This window comes from Bos javanicus, chromosome 28 (assembly GCF_032452875.1).
Source record: "Bos javanicus breed banteng chromosome 28, ARS-OSU_banteng_1.0, whole genome shotgun sequence".
Classification (NCBI taxonomy): domain Eukaryota; kingdom Metazoa; phylum Chordata; class Mammalia; order Artiodactyla; family Bovidae; genus Bos; species Bos javanicus.
Genome location: NC_083895.1, coordinates 24,308,310 through 24,326,731, shown reverse-complemented (window position 1 = coordinate 24,326,731; position 18,422 = coordinate 24,308,310). Strand labels below are relative to the sequence as shown.

At 38.1% G+C, this 18,422-nt stretch overlaps 1 protein-coding gene across 5 annotated transcripts in view; it reads left to right on the top strand.

Annotated features, from left to right (window-relative positions):
* CTNNA3 (catenin alpha 3) overlaps positions 1-18,422 on the top strand; it is a 1,922,060-nt gene that overhangs the window by 1,269,953 nt on the left and 633,685 nt on the right. For all 5 annotated transcript variants that reach the window (XM_061405110.1, XM_061405112.1, XM_061405111.1 and 2 more), the window contains one exon: positions 11,766-11,922. In XM_061405110.1, coding sequence (XP_061261094.1) covers positions 11,766-11,922 — 157 coding nt within the window. The remainder of the gene's footprint in view (positions 1-11,765; positions 11,923-18,422) is intronic.

Below are 18,422 nucleotides of genomic sequence, written 5' to 3'. Positions count from 1 at the left end.
TACTTGGGAAAAAGGCTTTATTAAATGTGTAGGCTAGCCAAGTATAAGGAACTGTAGACTGGAGTCCTAGTTATATGGAAAGGGGATCCTACTAGACACTTTCCACATGCCCTGGGGAAATTACATTAAAACATTAAAATTCATGCTTTTCAGTACAGTGAGGGATATGGATCACATATCAAATGAACTCAAAGTTCACTCTAATAAACAGCCCATTATGTAATGAGATAAATACACAATGAAAAAAATTTATTGTTTTATGACAGTATATCACAAGAAACTGGACCTAGATTACCTAGATTTGATAAAGTTTTCCTGAGGAAGTGACCTCTATTAGATGAATTATTCTTGTTGTGACCTCTATTAGATGAATTAGTTACCTAGAAAGATGTAGAAAGGGGAACTGATGATAAATGATGCTAGAAAAATAAACAGGCATCAAATATTTCAGAGCTTTAAAGCCAAGTTAGGTACTTTTGCATTTATCCTAAGAGACAGATGGGAACATCCTGAGATTTGTAATTCAGAAATATTAGATTGTAGAGAGTGGCTGGAACCAGGGTTAAAGTTACCTTAATGGTCCCATTGAGAGATAATGATACCAGAGTGTAGACTTGTGGCAGTGGACATAGTATCCAAGAAGCCAAAATGCTAGGGCAAGAACTTTAAGAAAATGTCTCTTCTAGGAACCCACTGGAGGGAGAAAGAGTGAGAATAAAAGTAATGAGAAAAATAGAGCAAGTCATCCTTGCCTATTTTAACCCAGTTCTTACCCTGTATCCTATGTACATATCTTGTTATACATCTTGGAAGTGCAGGGGAAATATTGCTTTATATGATCTGAGTTTTATATACCTGTTAACCTTTATCAAATATTTGTGTGTGACTTTTCTCTCTTGTTGTTCAGTCACCTACTTGTATCCATTGTCTGTTTTTCTGCTTTAGATAAATAGTAGATAAATAGAAAACACTCTTGATGATTAAAAATGTTAAGTCTCCTAATGTTTTTGAACTCTTTTTAGTTCATGCTTTTAGATAAGACCTAGTTAAATCTTCAGAAATTCCAAATACATTGAGAGAATGTCTAATCCAAAGCATTCAGACAATGCAAATATATACTTTTTAAAATTTTCCAAATTCTTATCATAAAGTACATTTAAAATTTAATAAATAGCTTATGTTTTGCCTTTATTTTGTTGTTGAGTTGCTAAGTCATGTCTGACTGTTACTCCATGAACTATAGCATACCAGGCTCCTCTTTCCATGGGATTTTACTGCATTGGGTTGACATTTCTTTCTCCAGGGGATCTTCTTGACCCAGGGATCGAACCCTCATCTCCTGCTTGGCAGGTAATTTATTTACCACTGAGCCGTCTGGGAAGCCCCTCTTTGCTTTTACACTTCTGTAGAATTGCTGGTGCCTTAAAAGGAACTTTGTAGATGTTTCTGATACAAAATTACTTTTTTTTTATCTTTAAAAGAGAGTTTATCATTTTGGCAAAGCTATCAAACTCATCTTTAATTCTTCCACCTGATCCCAAATGATTTGGAAAATAATAGATATATTTTTCTACTACAAATTCTAAACTTATTAAATACCTGAGTGGCATATTAAAATGAATCCAAAAAATCTTGGTTATTTTTGTTTGTTTCATCATTAGAAATTAAGGTATTTTCATTACCTTAATTCATAATACACAGTACTGTTTTCAGAATTATCTTTTTTTAAGCAAAGGTTCTCTGATTTTAGTTCTATATTATCAGTTCAGTTCAGTCCCTCAGTCGTGTCCTATTCTTTGCAACCCCATGAGCTGCAGCACTCCAGGTCTCCCTGTCCAACACCAACTCCCGGAGCCTAACCAAACTCATGTCCATTGAGTTGGTGATGCCATCCAACCATCTTATCCTCTGTCGTCCCCTTCTCCCCTGCCTTCAATCTTTCCTAGCATCAGGGTCTTTTCAAATGAATCAGTTTTGGCATCAGGTGGCCAAAGTATTGGAGTTTCAGCTTCACCATCAGACCTTCCAATGAACACCCAGGACTGATCTCCTTTAGGATGGACTGGTTAGATCTCCTTGCAGTCCAAGGGACTCTCAAGAGTTTTCTCCAGCACAACAGTTCAAGAGCATCAATTCTTCGGTGCTCAGTTTTCTTTATAGTCCAACTCTCACATACATGACTACTGGATACATGACTACTGGAAAAACCATAGCCTCGACTAGATGGAACTTTGTTGGCAAAGTAATGTCTCTGCTTTTTATTATGCTGTCTAGGTTGGTGATAACTTTTCTTCCAAGGAGTAAGCGTCTTTTAATTTCATGGCTGCAATCACCACCTGCAGTGATTTTGGAGTCCCCAAAAATAAAGTCTGACATTGTTTCCACTGTTTCCCCATCTATTTGCCATGAAGTGATGGGACCAGATGCCATGATCTTCGTTTTCTGAATGTTGAGCTTTAAGCCAACTTTTTCACTCTCCTCTTTCACTTTCATCAAGAGGCTCTTTAGTTTTTCTTCGCTTTCTGCCATAAGGGTGGTGTCATCTGCATATCTGAGGTTATTGATATTCCTCCTGGCAATCTTGATTCCAGCTTGTGCTTCTTCCAGCCCAGCGTTTCTCATGATGTACTCTGCATATAAGTTAAATAAGCAGGGTGACAATATACAGCCTTGACGTACTCCTTTTCCTATTTGGAACCAGTCGGTTGTTCCATGTCCAGTTCTAACTGTTGCTTCCTGACCTGCATACAGGTTTCTCAAGAGGCAGGTCAGGTGGTCTGGTATTGCCATCTCTTTCAGAATTTTCCATAGTTTATTGTGATCCCACACAGTCAAAGGCTTTGGCATAGTCAATAAAACAGAAATAGATGTTTTTCTGGAACTCTCTTGCTTTTTCGATGATCCAGCAGATGTTGGCTATATTTAACTATATTGTAGTTAAATCTAAAAAGTATAATGTTTCTTTAGATTCAGTTTTCCTTAAATTCATTTTTGTTTAAGGGGCATTTTTATGATTAGCATATCAAAATGATCATTGAGCTTATCAAAACTGTAAATTCTTTGTGTATTTGTGTGGCTCAGATGGTAAAGATTCCTCCTGCGAGAGGGAAACCTAAGTTCTTTCCCTGGGTTCAGAAGATCCCCTAGAGGAGGGCTTGGAAACCCACTCCAGTATTCTTGACTGGGAAATCCCATGGCCAGAGCAGCTGGCGAGGTACAATTTGTGTGGTTGCAGAACAGTTGGATACGGCTTAGCGACTAAACACCACCAACCTGTCTTAATAATTAGTATAGAGGACAGGAAAATAGTATTATGATTTTCCTGTAAAGTAGTTTTCTTTTACAGACCTTCTAGGGAGTATTACATTTTCCATAACTCAAGTAGTCCTCAGCTGAATTTTCTCCTTTGTGCTAGCAGTATGGATTAAGAGAGAGAAAAGCTTGTACTAGAATATGTGTAAAAGAAACACATAGACATTCTCCCCAAAATCAGCTTTGCACCCCTCCCTATTTATTTTACTTTACTTTATTTTCTGACTGTGGGGCTTGTGAGATCTGGTTCCCAGACCAAGGATTGAATCCAGACCCTCAGCAGTGAAAGTGCTTAAGTCCTAACCACTGAACCAGCAGGAAATTCCCACCCCTTTCCCTTTCTAAAAATTACTTTTCATCACTAGAGTAGGTTGGGCTTCCCTGGTGGCTCAGACAGTAAAGAATCCATCTGTGATGCAGGAGACCTGGGTTTGATTTTTAGGTTGGGAAGATACCCTGGAGGAGGACATGGCAACCCACTCCAATATTCTTGCCTGGAGAATCCCCATGGACAGAGGAGCCTGGTGGGCTACCATCCATGGGGTTGCAGAGTCGGACATGACTGAGCAGTAAGCACAGCACACAGAGAGTAGGTTTTTTTATGTGTATCCAAAATGCTTCCCAGGTAGTGCTAGTAGTAAAGAACCTACCTGCCAGTGCAGGAGATACGAGACCTTGATTCAATTCCTGGGTCAGGAAGATTCCCTGGAGGAGCGCATGGCAACCTACTCTAGTATTCTTGCCTGCAGAATCCCATGGACAGAGGAATCTGATGGGCTACAATCCATAAGGTCACAAAGAGTTGCATACAACTGAAGTGACTTAGCATGCACACACACAAATGCAAGTTAAAGCCTCATGAGAAGATTCATGTGAGTAAGGCTCTCATATAGGGATCATCCCTTCATGGAGTAATGAGACTGCAACACTATTAGGCCAAAGTTGAATGCAATTTAGTTGTTTATCAACTTGTGAGGGTCTATGACAGGTTACACCTCCTCGCCACCACCCTTCCCCAGCCTCAAAATGCTTTTATAATTTAACATAAAGATGTGACTATGGAGATTCTTGATGACAAATATCATGTAGCTTACTTTTAAAATGCAATGATAGTTTCCAATAAATGAAAGAAGACAAAAAAGAAAAGATTACCAAAACTAAGGAAAAGTGGAAACACCAACATAGAAAGTGAGAAAGAAACATTTGGTAGTAGAATATTATTTAAGAAACTAAGAAAAGAATGCACAAAATTGGAGCATTGAATGTGATGTCATTAACATGGTTGCTACTATTCCAAAATTATTACAGTGTTACCAGTTTAAGTACATATCATATAAATTCTTGTCACATGCTAGCTTAGATGTATTTGAGGTATCATATATCTAGTTATTTTAATTTTCTCTACACGCCATGACATTGAGGTAATCAGATCTATAGGTACTTCCACATAACTCATCTTTTTAATCCACAAAGTGCTTTTGTTATATTAACTAAAATGTTTAAGATTATTTGTATCAATGCCAATACTGAAATATTTCTGAGGGAAATTAAATTACATGGATTTATGTTCACTTTGAAAGTAACTGTTTTTAGGAATCTTTTAAGAGAAGTATATACATCAGTTGATAGTATTAAATCTGTATGTTCAAAGGAACCTGAGAGGGATCAGCTAACTCAAGTACTGCCCCCACCCCAAATTCAGTGCAAACTTACCTATTCTTCTGGGAAAATGAGTCCTAGGAGAGCCAATATGACTCTTCTGGGTATGTAAAATCAGTTTGAAGCAAAGTAAAACTCTAATTTAAGCCTCTTGTCTTACAATCTAGAGTTCCCTCTATAACTTCGCACAAATTATTCAGTCTTCATGCCTTTATTGTCTCACTAGTAAAATGAGAATACTGGTAGCATCTTCCTCATTGTATTCAAAATATTAATTTCAATGAACTGCTTAGAAACTCTGCTTAGGACACTGAAGTGGAGAAATTGGAAGCTTAGTGTATTGCCAGCTGAAAAGTACAATGGTATAGCCACTGTGGAAAACAGTATGACATTTCCTCAAAAAAATTTAACTTAGAATTACCACATGACCCAGAAATTCTATTTGTGGTGTGTAGATGAAATATTTGAAAGCCAGGACTTGGTGAGATATTTGTACACCAATGCATATGCATTACTCACAGTAGCCAAGAGCTGGAGACAGCCTAAGTGTCCATCAGCAGAGAAATGGTCAAGCAAAATATAGGTCTAGTGGAATATTGTTCAGCTTTAAAAAGAAATAAAGTTTTGACACATGCTACAACAGATGGACCCTGAAAGCATCATTCTACATGTAAAAGCCACACACAAAAGGTCAAATGTTATACAATTCCACTTTTATGAGGTGTCTAGAATAGTCAGATTGATAGGCTGAAGAGAGGAGAGAATAAAAAGATTTTGTTTGATGGGTACACGGTTTCATTCATTTTTATTTCAATTGACTGGCTTATTTTGCTCTTTGCTCTTTCTTTTCTTTACATCATAACTTCGATCTACTCATAGTGTCTTCTTTTCAACTTTGGTTTGTTCTACGTCCTCAGGGCCTTAACCCCACTACTCCCCCTCTTCATAGGGGTACCGGTTCTGATAAAATCTGGTTCTGATTTTACTACATGGCCTCTGTGTAAGTCTTTGTTCAAATATTCAGTAGAGATTTGAATGCCTTAACCTTTTACATCATGCCCGTGACTACTAATGGTTGTTCTTGAATTGAATACCAGCCTATGATCTAAATACTTTTGAAAATGGAAAAAAAAAATATGCTGAACTTGGCTATCTATGGCTGTTCTCTAAGAGTAAACCTTGAGTCAACTAATATCTTTTAGGGAGAGGTAATAAATATAGAGGGAACTATAATTAGCATGCTTAATGTACCAAGAAGCAAGGATAAATAAAACACAGTCCCTCCTATGAAGAGACTCATATGGAGCAGAGGTATATAAACACTCATGCAATATGATAATTACTATTTGGTTATATGGACAAAGTACTTTTAAAAAACAGCAGACAGTTCACATTCTGGGGTATAGGGAATGGGACAGATGTCACAATATGCAGTGGTATTTCAACAGGTTTGTAAAAGGTTAAGAGTCATTTCCTCAGAAGGACCAAAGAATGGAAAGTGATGGAGCAATGGTCTTGAGGCAGATTCAGTTGTAAGAAAAAAAAATTTGTGAAAGTATGGAGATATGTGATGTGATCAGGAGATAAAGCTGAAGACAGCTGGAATGTAGGCTAAAATGAGGGTGGTCATTACAGCAGGCAGTATGGGACAGGATCTCTTGTGCATTTGAAAAATAAATGTGTTTGTCACAAGGAGAATGGCCTGGAGCAAACAGGGTCTGGGTTAGGAAACTATTTGGAAGGGTATTAAAATAGTCCTGTTAATATATAAGATCATTTTTAAAAAAATAGTCCTGTTAAACTAAGATCATTTTTAAAAAAATAGTCCTGTTAAACTAAGATCATGGCATCTGGTCCCATCACTTCTTGACAAATAGATGGGGAAACAATGGAAACAGTGACAGACTTTATGTCCTTGGGTTCCGAAATCACTGCAGATGGTGACTGTAGCCATGAAATAAAAAGATGCTTGCTCTTTGGAAGAAAAGCTATGGAAAACCTAGACAGCATATTAAAAAGCAGACACATTGCTTTGCCAACAAAGGTCCATATAGTCTAAAGCTATGGTTTTTCCAGTAGTCATGTATGGATGTGAGAGTTGAGCCATAAAGAAGGCTGAGCACCGAATAATTGATGCTTTTGAACTGTGGTGTTGGAGAAGACTCTTGAGAGGCTCTTGGACTGCAAGGAGATCAAACCAGTCCATCCTAAAGGAAATCAGTCCTGAATATTCATTGGAAGGACTGATGCTGAAGCTGAAATTCCAATACTTTGGCCACCTGATGCAAAGAACTGATTCATTGGAAAATATCCTGATGCTGGGAAGATTGAAGGCAGGAGAAGGGGACGACAGAGGATGAGATGGTTGGATGGCATCACCGACACAATGGACATGAGTTTGAGCAAACTTTGGGAGATAGTGAGGGACAGGGAAGCCTGCTGTGCTGCAGTCCATGGTGTGCCAAAAAGTCGCAAAGAACTGAGCAACTAACTGAATAATCGCAACAAGATATAAAAAGGTCCTAAAGTTAAAGATGCTGTTTCAAAGATAATCGACTGATTAGGTGATGAATGGGGTCAAGGGTGATTCTGGTATGTACACATCTCAGCCATAATCTAAAGAAAGAGGCCTCAGGAAGCGACATCATTCACTTTAAATTTAAGTCATGTTTAGCTATGCATAAGGAGTATTTGAGAATATTCTCCCCCACTTCTCAAGATATGTAGCTAAAATATTAGGAGGATGACACTGGCATGAATATTTCTTCTGCCTTAAAGAAGGTTTGCACATCATTCAAGTTTTCTTCTGCTTTTAGTTTTAATTTAAATATCAGGAGTCAAGTAGGATATGTATTTCTCGTAGTGTGCAGTGTTGAATCAGTTAAACTGAATCAGCTGCAGAACTGAAAATGTTCATACGAAATACAGCATGCCATATATTTCTGATACCACATCACCACTAAGGGATCTACATGAGTACTTAGAAAGTATGCACAGACTGTGAAGGCATAATGGCAGTACAATCGCATAAGTACAGTTGTTCAACTGCAGGGACAACGAAACACCAGAGACCGGAGCCCCTGCAGTGTACGCTGGGAGCTGTTGTTTTTGTTTAGTCACTTAGTCATGTCTGGTTCTTTGCGACCCCGTACACTGCAGCACGCCAGGCTTCCCTGTCCTACATTATAAGTTATTAGGTTAATAAAGCTCTAAAACTAAAGTCCGGGAATACTGCAGTTGTTATTACTAAAGGTAGGTTACGTTTCCTTAAAATTCAATGTGTTCCTCTTTCATAAAAAAGAAATAAGAGAATATCAGCATAACAATTTCAAGCAATTAATTTCTCTCCTCCTGTACCGCCAGTAATTTGTTGAAAATCACACCAGTGAGGTGCAGCCTTTAAGTTACTGAGTAGAAAAAAGATTCTTTTTATTGTTGCCATTATATTTTGGTGAAATCTGAATCTTGTGTCCAATATTCTGCCACACCAATGATTCCTATTTTCCAAATTCAAAAGTCATTTTTAATCCTCATTATTCTTTACTTTCCTATGGCATTTGACCTTTTGAAAAGATTTTCTTCCTCATCTCGACTCTTGAATACCTTACTTTTCTACCTCCTTGATGATTTCTTCTCTCATCTTTATCACTTCCATTTTATCCTTTCCTCATACGTATTGGTGCTTTCCAGACCTATGTTCTTTCCTCTCTTCCATTATTTTTTTTTAATTTTTCTGCAACTCTGTTACTGTCTCCTCTTCCCAAGAAGATGAGTTTAGGGTCTACCTTGCTTCCAGGTCTTCATTGTACTTGTTATTGCCTCTTCCTAAATGAATATCACCTTATACTAATTTCCACTTATTTTTCAGATTTCAGTCCTTTGAAACATCTTTTCTTATGGAGCTGAATACCTCTCCCACATGTTTTAAGGCATCCTCTGCTCATCTTTACAATAGCCCCTACATTGTAACACTTAAGTATTGGAGTGTTTTCCTAACTGGGAGCCCCAGACTAATAGCATCGCTATCACCTGGGAATTTGTTAGACAGGCAAATTCTCAGGCTCCAAAGCACATCAACTGAATCAGAAACTCTACTGTGTGGCTCAGGAATCTGTTTTAATAAGTCATTCAAGGGAATTAAGATACATTCTAAAGTCTGAGAATCACTGGTATGTTGCATTTGGCTGGCTTTGGTCTTCTTCCTCTTTTTGATCATGGGCTGCTTTAGAAACTATGATGAAATATTTTTCATTGTGATGTCCTTAGTATTCAGTGTAGAACTGGATACATTGTTGTTGAATAGCACTGATTTGTTACAATGCATGAACAAATAAATGAGTAAATGAATGACAACTTTTTTATGAAATTCAATTTCATATCTCTGATTGACCACTATGTAATTTGTAGAGAGCCAAGAGTCCCTTCAAAGTCAGCCTCTGTATTAGAAAGGTTGACATCTAATACCCTTCATCAACAATGTCTTCCAAAACAGTTGCACACATCTGCTTTTACAACCCTGAATGACTTTTTGACCTCTGATCTCTCATTGTCTATCAGTACTATAATCATTCTCTTCATTAATCACGGAAGAACCTTAGTAATCACCTTTCTTTGAAGAATAACTTCATTCATTCTGAGTATACAACTAAAGCATATTCCCCATAGAAAGTCTGAACAATTCAGTTACACACACAAAATCAAATTAAAGCACTGAAATTCCATCACTCTGAAAGGACCATTTTTATTTGTATATATTTATCTAACTTTTAGTTCTAGCATATTTGCTAGAAGTGGCATTTTATGAAGAATGATGTTCTGTAATCTGCTGTTATTACACTATTGTGGGAATATTTCCATGTTCTAAAACATTATTTTCTACAGAATCATTTGTGTCTGCATGATATTCTTGACAATAATTGATCTATCCTAATTTAAATTATTAAAAGTCCTGTCGAAACTTTTTCAACACCTCTGCCATTGCAATCCAAGATCTTTCTTACTCGTGTATCCTATTACAGTAGCCTCCTTTGCCAAATTAATCTTTTTAAAGTGTGCTGCTGCTAAGTCGTTTCCGTCGTGTCCAACTCTGTGCGACCCCAGAGACGGCAGCCCACCAGGCTCTGCCATCCCTGGGATCCCCCAGGCAAAAACACTGGAGTGGGTTGCCATTTCCTTCTCCAATGCATGAAGTGAAAAGTGAAAGGGAAGTTGCTCAGTCATGTCCAACTCTTCTCAACCCCATGGACTGCAGCCTACCAGGCTCCTCCGTCCATGGGATTTTCCAGGCAAGAGTACTGGAGTGGGGTGCCATAACCTTCTCCGTTTTAAAGTGTAGTTCTGAGCAAATCACTCAAAAGTCAAAAGGACTCTCCAGTACCTTCCAAATAAGGCTCCAGTCTTGAGCAGGACAGTTAAGGGCCCCTTATGCATACCCAGGCTCTAGGTGAGACTGCTTACCAATCTCATAGCATTTCCCCTGTTTGCTCGCCTTTTGAATATTGCCACTTCTCTCTTCAAATTCTTTCCCACCCATGCTGCCCCCTTCACTGTGAAGCCTCGCTAAAATTCCATGCCTTATCCTCCTTCTTTGCTCTATGTTTTCTTCTTTAATTCTTATAATCATAGAAGAGACCATATATTTTTATTAAATTCACTTACTAATTTCCTGGGCTTCACAGGTGGCTCAGTGGTAAAGAATTTGCCTGCCAGTGCATGAGCTATGGGTTCTATCCTTGGGTCATGAAGATCCCCTGGAGAAGGAAATGGCAACCTACTCTGGTATCCTTGCCTGGGAAATCCCATGGACAGAGGAGCCTGGTGGGCTACAGTCCATGGGTTGCAAAGAGTAAGACATAACTGAGCAAGTGAGCAAGCACGTTCTCTCCTAACTGGAATATAAGCTCCATGAAGACAGTGATTTTTTTTTTCTTATGTCTTGTTCATTGAAAGAAAATGAAAGTGAAAGCAGCTCAGTCATGTCTGACTCTTTGCAACCCCATGGACTGTAGCCCTCCAGGCTCCTCTATCCATGGAATTGTCCAGGTAAGAATACTGGAGTGGGTTACCATTTTCTTCTCCTGGGGATCTTCCCAGTCCAGGGATCAAATGTGGGTCTTCTGCATTGCAGGCAGATTCTTTACTGTCCGAGCCACCAGGGGAGGCTTGTTCACTGCCATATCCCTAAAACCAAGACCAGTGCTTGATACCTTCAAACAAACAACCACAAACAAAAAACCTCATAATATATTTGAAATATTGAATGATAATGAGTGGATAAATGAAATAATTGATCAACAATGAATATCTACTGGTAAAATTCTTCAAGTCCTCAAGGAAGTCAAAGCTTTTCTTCCTGTGATTTGCATACAATGAGGATTCACTACCTACTTGTCCAAAGTAAATACAAATGACCAGTTAAACATTATTCTTTCCTGAAACCTTTCTTTAGAATTGCTGCTGCAGGTGATCTCTCTCTAAAGACTGTCAATCATTTCTGTAATTATGGTATGTATTGAATACTCTACTGAGCTGGAGTTATATGATGTCCTCATTAAGTTCCATGCAATCTCTTTATAGGCAGATATCAATTATCTTTGTTATCTCTTGTAGTTCTTAGTACATTGATGCTTGACAAACAGTTCTAAAATCGATTACCAAAAATAAAATTAAACTATTACCAAAAGCAAAGGAGTTACACATGAGGGCATAAACAGATCTAATTTAAAAAATTGTCATATGCACAATGGTAAGTATTCTGAAATAAATCACCAAGTGAACCTTCTGTATTTTTATAGATTATTAATGCTGCACTTGCTTTGGCTGCAAGACCCAAAAGTCAAGTGGTCAAAAAAACCATGGAAATGTACAAGCGCACATGGGAGAATCATATCCATGTCCTCACTGAAGCTGTAGATGACATTACAAGCATTGATGACTTCCTGGCTGTATCTGGTATGATTTTTATCTTTTAATTTCTGTGTTTGCTCTTGTCATTTTCTGTAATAGGATGATATGAAATATAATAAATTTTATGAAATATTATGAGATTTTTTTTTTAATGGTAGCCTTTCTAGAAGCAAAGTGCTACTATATATGATCTAGGATAATGAGTCTCATGCCTTGTAACCCATACATCTCAACAATTTACACTGCCTCTGAAAGAAATCTCCATTCACGGGCAAAGCATAATTGAAAATAGTGGCTGGAAATTTTAGGCATTTCCTGGGTTTTCAAATAAACTATCATTTCCCATCTTTTAATATAGTTATATCTCTTGATTTTCCTCCACATTTTTTGAAACAAGTTTTTCTTCACTCAGAAAAATAAAGGTAGGAAAAAGGAAAAAATAAAAATAGGAAAACTCTTTATTGATTTGAAATATAACACATACTTCAACCACCATTATATTTGAGTAGTGTTATTCTAAAGAATAAAATAAGTCTGAACATGTAACCACATCAATAACAGACAGGCATGAGATTCCACGTCAAACCTAGATGATTCTTTCATCACATAATAGAATACAAGATAGTTAAATTTCTCTCATAAAGACACATTCTTGTAAACATAACTCAGGTTTTGATTATACTGTTGTAACAGCAAAGAACTAAATACTTTTAAATATTTTTTATTTTCTTAAAAATATCTCTCATTAAAATAAACTATATATATATTTTAAGAGATTTTCTTGACATATGATGATCCTTTTTTATAAAATGAAGTTTCTCATGAATTTCAAACATCATTTTATATTTTTAAATGTTTCTTGATTGTATTTTGTCTACCTGATTGATTTCATTATATATGTATATATTCTCATCCTGAACAATAGTAACCTAGTGTATTTTCTTAACATAGTAAAGAAAAGAAAATATGTGCTAGTTAACTACTTTGACATTGTTTTATATCTTTAGAACTAAAAGTTTGAAAATAATAGAAAATGAACAGGAATAATATTAATATGCCTTGATACCACTATTCAGAAATAGCAACGAATGATATCCAGTTTATTTCCATCCAGCAAAGTCTTTATGCCGGAAGGAAATAAATGTTTTCAAATTATTGTGTCATTTTGCCTTTTTATAGGTAATAGTTGGCTGAATTTTCCTGCATTATTGTATTTTTTTTTAATGTCATATATCCATTCTTTTATTTTCACTTAGATAAATTTTAACTACTATAAGCAATACTTAGGCATATTTTTGTCTATTTTCTGTCTTTTGAGTATAGACTTTGCAATGTGAATTCAATCAGTATCTTATATTTGGTCTTTTGTAATTTAGTTGTTAAATGCTAGGTTCTGTTTTTCAGTTGGTTCTTTTGGTTACAAGGTGAAGAAACCTGCTCATGGTAGTTAATATGAAGGCAGTTTATTATAAGTCAGTTGATGACCCAGTAGGGAGAATCTCCTGAACATACCAGAGCAGGAGCCATAATCACATGATGAGAAAAGTGGGGAGCCTGGGAGCTGAGCAGCTGTGTAGGTCCTCAGAGCAGGGGCTCACGGCTTTCCTTTTAGTGCCGGATTCACCTGATCTGGCAGTCTCTGAATCTGCGCCTTTCTGTGAAAAACTTTAGCACTTAAGAATGTTTTGCCTGCATGTAAAAGAAAACTCATATGAGAGTTGCTTAAATAACAAAAATCATTAGTTATTTCATGTCATTAGATATTTAAGATAGTAGACTTACTATCCCTAACACACCAGAGGACATGGATAGGACTAGTCCCTACGTGTGGGAAGGAGTATCTTATCACTAACATTTTTTTAGAATTGCCAGTACAGGGTAGTGATAAAGAGTGAATTAATATTTAATGTGTTTCATTATTGTTTTTAAAATTCTCTGTAAAGAGTGCACTCCATTATTTTCTGTCCTTGGGGTGGACAGTTCTTACTTTCCTGCCCTTTGATTGGTTGTGATTCAGAGTTATTCAGTTCACTTCAATTCAGTTGCTCAGTTGTGTCCGACTCTTTGCAACCCCAAGGACTACTGCAAGCCAGGCTTCACTGTCCATCACCAACTCCTGGGCTTACTCAAACTCATGTCCCTTGAGTCGGTGATGCCATCCAACCATCTCATCCTCTGTTGTCCCCTTCTCCTCCTGCCTTCAATTTTTCCCAGCATCAGGGTCTTTTCAAATGAGTCAGTTCCTCACATCAGGTGTCGTTTCAGCTTCAACATCAGACCTTCCAATGAATATTCAGGACTTATTTCCTTTAGGATGGACTGGTTGGATCTCCTTGCAGTCCAAGGGACTCTCAAGAGTCTTCTCCAACACCATGGTTCAAAAGCATCAAACTTCAGCACACAGCTTTCTTTGCAGTCCAACTCTCATATCCATACATGACTACTGGAAAAAACCATAGCCTTGATTGGATGGACCTTTGTTGGCAAAGTAATGTCTCTGCTTTTGAATATGCTGTCTAGGTTAGTCATAACTTTTCTTCCAAGGAGCAAGTGTCTTTTAATTTAATGACTGCAGTCACCATCTGCAATGATTTTGGAGCCCCAGAAAATAAAGTCTGTCACTGTTTCCCCATCTATTTGCCATGAAGTGATGGGACCAGATGCCATGATCTTAGTTTTCTGAATGTTGAGCTTTAAGCCAACTTTTTCACTCTCCTCTTTCAATTCATCAAGAGGCTCTTTAGTTCTTCTTCACTTTCTTCCATAAGGGTGGTGTCATCTGCATATCTGAGGTTATTGATATTTTTCCCGGCAGTTTTGATTCCAGCTTGTGCTTCATCCAGCCCAGCATTTCTCATGATGTACTCTGCTGCTGATGATGTTAAGGTGCTTCTGTCATTTCTGACTCTTCACAACCCCATGGACTACAGCTCACCAGGCTACTCCTTCAATGGGATTATCCAGGGAAGAGTACGGGAGTGGGTTGCCATTGCCTTCTCCAGATGTACTCTGCATATAAGTTAAATAAGCAGGGTGACAATATATAGCCTTGAAATATTCCTTTCCCTATTTGGAACCAATCTGTTTTTCCACATCCAGTTCTATCTGTCCCTTCTTGACCTGCATACAGATTTCTCAGGAGGCAGGTCATGTGGTCTGGTATTTCCATCTTTTTAAAAATTTGCCACAGTTTGCTGTGATTCACACAGTCAAAGTCTTTGGCATAGCCAATAAAACATAGACCAGTCTTTTGTTAACCATTTATCAGCACTCAGAGCCCATCATGAAAATCCCATTTCCTTTTGCCATCTATTGGTCCAGGAATATGACTGATATAGGCATCTGGGTTTCTCTTGACCTTCCCTCATGTTGCATCTCAAAGAGTTACACTGCTGCTGCTGCTGCTAAGTCGCTTCAGTCGTGTCCGACTCTGTGGACCCCATAGATGGCAACCCACCAGGCTCCTCCGTCCCTGGGATTCTCCAGGCAAGAATACTGGAGTGGGTTGCCATTTCCTTCTCCAATGTATGAAAGTGAAAAGTGAAAGTGAAGTCACTCAGTCGTGTCCAACTCCTAGCGACCTCATGGACTGCAGCCTACCAGGCTCCTCCATCCATGGGATTTTCCAGGCAAGAGTACTGGAGTGGGGTGCCATTGCCTTCTCCAAAGAGTTACACAGTATAACTTAAAGTAGGAAGGCAAGTTGGCTTGTTGGCTTTAACATATCAAGGAGGAAATTTTTTCCAGCTAGTTTCCATCAGATCTCCTCTTGTCATAGGTCAGAATTTGGTCCTGTACCTACTCCTGGACCAATAGATGGCAAAAGGAAATGGGATTTCCATGATGGGCTCTGAGTGCTAATAAATGGTTACCAACCAACTGTAGCCAGAGAAAGTAATCGTCCTAATTCATAGCACTTGCTTGATTTCTGTGACATAAATACTCCCTTATTGGCAGGTTTCCAGCTGCCACTGAACTCTGAATTGGGAAGAGATGCCTAAAAATATAGCTCTTGTGAGCTGACATAAACTTATCCTACCAGTTCACTGGGCTTAGACTAGTCATAATTCAGCTTTTCTGACTGCTGCTGCATCACTTCAGTCGTGTCCGACTCTGTGCGACCCCATAGACGGCAGCCCACTAGGCCCCACTGTCTCTGGGATTCTCCAGGCAAGAACACTGGAGTGGGTTGCCATTTCCTTCTCCAATGCATGGAAGTGAAAAGTGAAAGTGAAGTCGCTCAGCCATGTCCGACCCTCAGCGACCCCATGGACTGTAGCCTACCAGGCTCCTCCATCCATGGGATTTTCCAGGCAAGAGTACTGGAGTGGGGTGCCATTGCCTTCTCCTAATTTTCTGACTAGTCACTTACTATACAAACAAAATTAGAGATTTTATCAGCAGGAACAAATGGGAAGTGGCTGTTAAGTAGAGAAAAAAAAAATGTGTTTGCCCCAAACTTAGTGGATGACTTAGTGGCACCCACTTGTTTCTTAAGTTTCTGTGTCTTCATAAATTTACCTTGTGATAGTTTAGCCTGAGCTCTGGTGCTGTTTCTTGTTACATCCAGTTCCCACAGATAATACTCTCAAATAGGGAGAGTCAAAGAGGCCCCTTCCTCATTGGATTCTATCCTTGGTAAGAGGTGTACCTACTCTTGGACTAATAGATGGTAAAAGAAAATGGGATTTCCATGATGGGCTCTGAGTGCTGATAAATGGTTAACAACCAACTGTAGCCAGAGAAAGTAATAGTCCTAATTCATAGCACTTGATTGATTTCTGTGACATAAATACTCCCACATTGGCAGGTTTCCTGCCAATGATGAATGTGAGGTCTTACTCATGGCAAAAGCATTTTTTCTTGAAGGAAAAAGAAAAAGAACCTCAAGGGAGAGGTGAGCCAAGCAAAGAGAGGCATGGGTACTAGAATAATGAGGTACAGAATTTTTAAGATAGGGCTTTTACATATTCATCTGTGAGGGTGTGGACTGACAGTTTTGATTGGCAGTTGCAAGTTATGTAACAACTGGCTCTATTATGCATGTCTTTCCCATAACTCAGTCTGTTAAAATCAGATGTATGTATGTATGTATAGAGTATTTATGAACCTTTATAGGCTCCTGGCTGCCTAAGGTCACTTGAGGACGTAGCTATGCATCAGGGGCACATGTGCCAGAGTTGGAGAAGTCCTTGTGGTTAGTTTGCATCCACTGTGCATGTAGGTAACATGCTCTGGAATTGGAAAAGTCGCTGTGGTTATTTTATAGGATATCTATGAGCTCTCTTGGGTTGTATTGGAGTATGTCTAGGGTGGGGTTTGAGATCAGCTCGAATCTTTTTTGACTGGGCCACCCCTAGTTGCTCATGCCTAACTTCCTATCTAACACTAATGGCTTCTCAGAATTTTCCCAGTCAAATAAATGAGAAAGAATTTAGTTGACTCTATGCATATTTTTAGTACCAGTTTCAGAAGTCCTAAATTCAAGATCATAGGCCAACCTATGGATGAGTTACCTTTCTTAAGATGGCTAATCATAGTCACAATCTGGCAGCTTTTGTGTGGGACAGCTTTTGAATGACCTCTCTGGTACTACTTTACAATTAATTTTAGAATATGCTGTTTGTATTCACAGTTTCTCTGTTTGCCAGGTAGAGTGACTGACTGGCTAGTTCTTAGGATTTCATAGCTATGAATTACCTTGAGAGTATTACATTTTCAAATTTTCAAGTAAGTATTTCATCTTTTTTGGATTTTCTTCCAGTAGTTGATAACAATGCTAAATTATTTTGATGTTTTATAAGGATAAAGAATAGGGGTCTTAAAACAACAAGATTCTGTAATACAATTATTCTTCAATAAAAACAATACATTAAAAAAAAATAGGGGTCTTGAAAACATTCTTACTTTCTCCTGAGTCAATTGTTAAAAGTTACGGATTCTCAGGACATCAGCTCTCCATATTTTATATATATATACATATATATATATATATATATATATATATATATATATATATATATACAAATGAATCCTAAAATCAGTGAGAAAAGATTCGTGGACTTTATTATTTTATTTTTATTAACAAAGGAATAAATCACATTCATAAGACGTTTGCCCATATATAATGTTTTAGCGTGACTAGATCTTCCAGTCGGAGAAGGTAATGGCAACCTACTCCAGTACTCTTGCCTGGAGAACCCCATGGACTGAGGAGCCTGGTAGGCTACAGTCCATGGGGCTGCACAGAGTCGGACATGACTGAACGACTTCACTTTCACTTTTCACTTTCATGCATTGGAGAAAGAAATGGCAACGCACTCCAGTATTCTTGCCTGGAGAATCCTAGGGACAGAGGAGCCTGTTGGGCTGCCGTCTATGGGGTTGCACAGAGTTGGACACGACTGACTCGACTTAGCAGCAGCAGCAGCAGCAGATCTTCCAATATGGATCAGTAGCTCTCAGGATAATGGCATTTTTTAAAAATAAAATACCAAACATCTTTGGCTTTTCTATTGCATTTCCAAATATAGAAATATCATTAA